The 5,276-nt window shown below is 56.5% G+C and overlaps 1 protein-coding gene across 1 annotated transcript in view; it reads right to left on the reverse strand.

The window, feature by feature from the left end:
• Positions 1-5,276, reverse strand: part of DNAH17 (dynein, axonemal, heavy chain 17) — a 168,973-nt gene that overhangs the window by 80,371 nt on the left and 83,326 nt on the right. Inside the window, exons 46-49 of the mRNA XM_011933143.1 lie at positions 1,671-1,953; positions 1,407-1,580; positions 1,001-1,208; positions 314-489 (exon numbers count right to left, since the gene is read on the reverse strand). Coding sequence (XP_011788533.1) covers positions 314-489; positions 1,001-1,208; positions 1,407-1,580; positions 1,671-1,953 — 841 coding nt within the window. The remainder of the gene's footprint in view (positions 1-313; positions 490-1,000; positions 1,209-1,406; positions 1,581-1,670; positions 1,954-5,276) is intronic.

Raw genomic sequence — 5,276 nt, forward strand, 5'->3', positions numbered from 1 at the left:
CCGGTGGGACAGACACCTCGGTGGAAGGGGGGATCCTCTCCACTAGAGCCACTGGGGCTCTAGGCCACAATTATGTTTGTGAAATGGGCGAAACTGATACAACCTCTGCCCTGCCCTGGCCCTGCCTCAATGCCTTGTGGCCACACAAGCTTGGGGGCCCAGCTACGACCCGTGTCTCCCAACCCAGGTTGCAGCACCGTCCCCATGGCCCCACACCAGTCCGGCCCTACTGCCCTGGGGCTCCACCTCTTCCTGCGCCCCTCCCTGGCCCCGCCCTCGCCGCCCCGTGGCCACACCCTTCCCCGGGCCCCACCCCATCTAACCAATGCCGGTGGTCCATGTGCTGCCGGATGAGGGTGTGTGGGGCCACCGTCCCATACTTGTCCACCTCGGGCATGTTCATGTCGTCGATGAAGTAGATGAGCTTCTTAGTGCCTGGTGGCCCGTAGTTCCTCCCCGATTTCTTCTCCAGTGGCTTCTCCAGCACCCCTAGAGAGGGCAGAGGGTCAGCCGCCCGCCTGAGCCTCCTGAACTAGAGCCTGTTAGGTAGGGAGGGGCGCTACCTGTTCCCCCGGAGGACAGAAGGTGGGACCTGGCTGGGATCCATCTTTACCAAATGCACCTGCCCTGGAAGTGGCCCTTGAGGGGGCACCGGGTACAGCCCCAGGAATAAACAGAGCGATGAGAGGTGAGGGTGGCAGGAACCTTGCCCTCCGTCACCTTTGGATCACCTCAGATTGGCTGAGACACTCCCGGGGACCTGCTGCCTCGACTGGCCATCAAACCCCCATCACCATGCCCACCGGGGAGCACCAGAAAGAGGTGCCGGCTGCTCCTCCTTTGTCTCCGACTCAGGAAGGAAAGGCTAGCGGGTGGGGCGTGGGAATTGAGGAGGTGCAAAGTGGCTGGCGAGTGCCTGGGCCTGCAGTGAGAGGGGACAGCAGAGAATGAGGGCTGTGGGGTCAGCCGGGTAGGCAGGGTGTGACCAGACCAGCCTTACCCTGCAGCATGGCTGAGGTCGTGTAGAAGTTGAAGGGCACGGCCTGCACCAGGTAGTAGTCGGTGTTCAGGCTTTCCAGCTTGTCCCCCATCATCACCGACTTGCCTGTCCCCGCGTTCCCCACCAGCATCACCGGCCAGGACTTCTCCATGAGCAGGTCCATGAAGTAGCGGAGGCGGATGGTTTCCGTGGTGTGGACCAAAGAGGCCTGGGGGAGGCGGAGGGAGGGGAGGGAGCTGTGACTCTCAGACACTTCTGCCTCCTGGTAGCATGCAGGCCACGTTCTACCGAAAAGGTCCTACTGTTGAAAATCGGCGTTTGGACGTTCTGCGCAGGCGTGTGGGGGTGCTGCACAGATTCCTGCCTCTAACTTGCCAGTCAGTGGCCCTGCTTTGGGGACAGTTACCTGCAGTGGGACATCAGGATCCAGCTCAAAGGAGGGCACTTTATCTGTCCAGGGCAGGAACTTTTTTGTGTCGGGATCAATGTAGTAGTCGAAAATCGTTCCCTGCGAGGGGAACTTGATGGTCTTAAATTCATTGATCCACCATTTGCTGAACTCCACTCGATAATCTACAAGCTGTTGAGACACAGAAGTGAAAATCAGGGCCCAGCTAAGCGGGATGCTGAGAGACCCTGTGTGTGTGGCCAGGCCCCCGAGGTGCATCACCTGGTCCTGGAACATGGCCCCGCCGAAGGCCCAGAAGCAGGCGAACACGAAGTACAGCTCGTACAGCTCCTTGGGGGAGTCGGGGGGCACCGTCTTCTCCGTGAGCAGGCACTCCAGCAGGTACAGGATCATTTGGATCACCGTGATCTCCGGCACTGGCGTGATCTTCTTGAACCCAAAGCGCAGCTTGTCCAGGCACGTGGGTAGGTACTTGTCAAAGAGGATCATTAGGTTGGCCTTCTCCGACTGCACCTTGCGCCTCTCGATCCAGCTGCTCACCACCCTGGGGGTGACAGGAGGCGCCGATGACACGGCCGCTGCTCTGGGTCTGCTAGTGTCCCTGCCTTGGTAAACGCCCCTCCTCACCTCCACCCAATTCTGCTGGGGCTGCCCTCAGGCTTGCCATGCCTGTATGTCAATGGGTCCAAACGAGGGTGCCAGAGGGGCGAGTTGCAGGCCCTGAAAGGGTCGGAGGAGGGTGCCAGGGTCATGGGGGCTGTGCCCTCTCTGGGGTTGCTAGCTATGGGGGTGCTGTAGGTCTAGAACAGCTGGGAGCCATTCTTGCTATCACAGGGATGCACATACCAAGGGCTGGAGGATAGGAGAAGAACAGAAAAGGAGAAAGATCTCATGATGTCATCTCAGGAGCAGGAAGGTAGGGACAGGAAGTGGGTAGAAAGGAGAGACAAGGATAAGAACGGGGATATTTCATTACATCATCTGGACTCCTGGATCCAGCCATGCCTGAAGCACCCCTTTGTGCTTTTTTTTTTTAAGCTTCAGTTAGCTTGAGTTGAATTTGCCATGTTCAGTGTAAGAGTCCAAATCAATACAACCAGCAATCCTTGAAGAACCACACCGGACTTTCAGCCACAGACACCTCTGGGTGGTTTGTGTGGAGGTGGCCCGCCATGGCGGTGAGGGGTGTGGACTCTGGGACCTGACTGCCCAGGCTTGAGTTGGCTCTACCATGGCCAGCTGCTGCTTTGGCAAGTTACTGCACATGCCTGTCCCTGGTTTCTCATCTGTAAACATGGGTAATGTTTCCATGACCCTCATTTCCAAGGACTACATGGGCTGATATTTTTAAAGCTCAGAGAAGAGGGCCTGTCCAGGGTAAGTGTCGCCAAATCAGCGTCTGCTAAAAGCATTACTAGCGCCTGGCTCCCTTGATTGCCAGTGAGCACAGCACGTGCATCATTTCCAGGATGCTCAGGGCCTAAGCAGGAAGCTTCTGTTAGCACACACAGCCAGCCTGCCCTGCGTCAACCGACAGACAGGCCTCTTTGGACAGACACTCACTCTTTTTTCTTTTTTTCTTCTTCTTCTGAGATGGAGTCTTGCTCTGTTGCCCAGACTGTAGAGCAGTGGTGCGATCTCAGCTCACTGCAACCTCTGCCTCCTGGGTTCAAGTGATTCTCCTGTTTTGGCCTCCCGAGTAGCTGGGATTACAGGCACGCACCACCACGCCTGGCTAATTTTTGTATTTTTTAGTAGAGATGGGGTTTCGCCACGTTGGCCAGGCTGGTCTTGAACTCCTGACTTGAGATGATCTGCCCACCTCAGCTTCCCAAAGTGCCGGGATTACAGACATGAGCCACTGTGCCCGGCCAGACAGACACTCTTCTGTGAGTGTGCTCTTGTCCTGGGACCCCCGCTGCTTCCTGAACCTCTATCACAACAGAGAACTGAGAGCTGAATGTCTTTGCTGTGCAGCACCCTGTATTATCCAGCATAATAGAGGAAAGCTTTCTACGTCTCTAAGCGAAGCAGGGTGTCTCCATGCCTGTCGCAGCTAAGAACTGAATTCCGAGTCCAGTTGGTCTTCAGTAGGGGAGACTGATTTGCAAATCTACGCAGAGGCTGTTGCTTTCTGCCTTCTACTTTGAAGATATTTGTGTCAAATTTGTGATGCTGCCTTGGTAGGAGTCATTGAGTGCGTGCCGCCGTGTGTGCTGGCTCTGATACGCCCAGCACAGGCCCCGGGAGAAACACATGCTGTGAGACAGGCCGCCTTTCCTACCTCTGGTCCTCATGGCTTCTTGCCCTGTCCCCAGGGCCATCCTGGGTGTGTCAGGTGTCCCTGCCCCTGGCAGCTGCCTATAGGAGGGCTGCTCCTGCTATCTGGGGACGCTGGGCCTGCTTCTCGTCCACTTCCATTCTCTCCTCTGCCAATCCTCAGGTCTCCTCCTCCTCCTTCCTCTAGGTTACTCCTTGGAGGCGTCCAGTTCCTGCCTCGGCCCACGCTGGCTTTGCTTCTGGCTCCCTCTTCTCTGCTCCCATAGGGTGTCCCCCTGAGGACCCCACAATCCTGTCTTCTTCCTGTCCCCGTGTCTCAGCAGCTCCTACCCAGGCTTCGTTTCAGTTCCCAGGACATTGTCTTTGCCTACCCTGGAAACTCCCACACATGGTGTAGTGGGTAGGAATGGTGGCCCTGCAGAAGAACGTCCACCCAGAACCCAGAATGTGCCCTGATTTGGAGAAAGGGCATTTGCAGATGTAATCAAGGATCTTGAGACAAGATCATCCTGGATTTCGGGTGGACCCTGAATCCAATGGCCGTGTCTTTATAAGCAGCGGGAAATTTGGACACAGACACACGGAGAAGGCCACGTGTGTGGGAAGGAGATGGGAGGGGTGTGTCCATAAGCTGAGGGACGCCAAGGACTGCCGGGAGCCCCCAGGAGCTGGGAGAGAGGCCTGGGACAGGTTCTCCCTCAGAGCCTCAGAGGGAACCAGCACTGCCTACTCCTTGATCACTGCCTACTCAATCACAGACTTCTGGCCTCCAGCGCTGGGAGAGGACAAATGTCTGTTGTTTGAAGCTGCGCCATTAGTGATCATTGTTTCAGCAGCTGGAGGACGCCGTGTAAGTGGGCAAGTGTTGCTGGAGAAGCCGGCACAGAGGCACCCAGGCTCAGCAGCTCCTGGCCCTGTCTCCACAGGGAACATTTCACTTGGTGTCCCTCTCAAACCCTGGCCACGCTGTGTTGCCTGCCTCCCAGCAGAGGGTCTCACTTCCCACGCAGAGAGCAAAGAAGTGCATCAGCATGAACTCCGGAAATTTAATTTTCTTTGCCTATAGACTTGCGTGCACCTGGAAACAGCCATGCCTACATCCCATGGTCAAACATCATTCTTGTCTTGACAAACACTGCAAAGTGTCGTTCCTCTTGTTCCAGCCCTACCCTCCGGCACTCAAAGGCAGGACTGGCCTCACTTCTAGAGCCTCCCGCGGGCTTCTCCATAACTCATTGCCATCTGGCTCTGCCCTCAACACGCCCTGAAGCTGTTCTCCCTGAGCGATGGAGGTGCACCTGGTTCCCAAATGCAATGGGAACTCTTCTGTCCTTGGCTTGACTCTGGGTGCCATCCTGCTGAGCCTGCTCCCTCCTGAAGCTTTTGTTGCTGGGTGTCTGGGATGACGTGTCCTGGGTCCCCTTGTGCCTTTGGTTCGTTCCTCCTCTGAATCCCTCACAGATTCCTCTTCCTCCCCAACAGTGCTGGCTTTTCTCAGAAAGCCAACTTCTCTCATCCCTCTCTACATCTTTCCTGGAGAGCCCAGCTCCTCAGCATGGAATATCCTGGGGTTGGACACACATGGCA

This window comes from Colobus angolensis, unplaced genomic scaffold, assembly GCF_000951035.1.
Source record: "Colobus angolensis palliatus isolate OR3802 unplaced genomic scaffold, Cang.pa_1.0 Scaffold1, whole genome shotgun sequence".
Classification (NCBI taxonomy): domain Eukaryota; kingdom Metazoa; phylum Chordata; class Mammalia; order Primates; family Cercopithecidae; genus Colobus; species Colobus angolensis.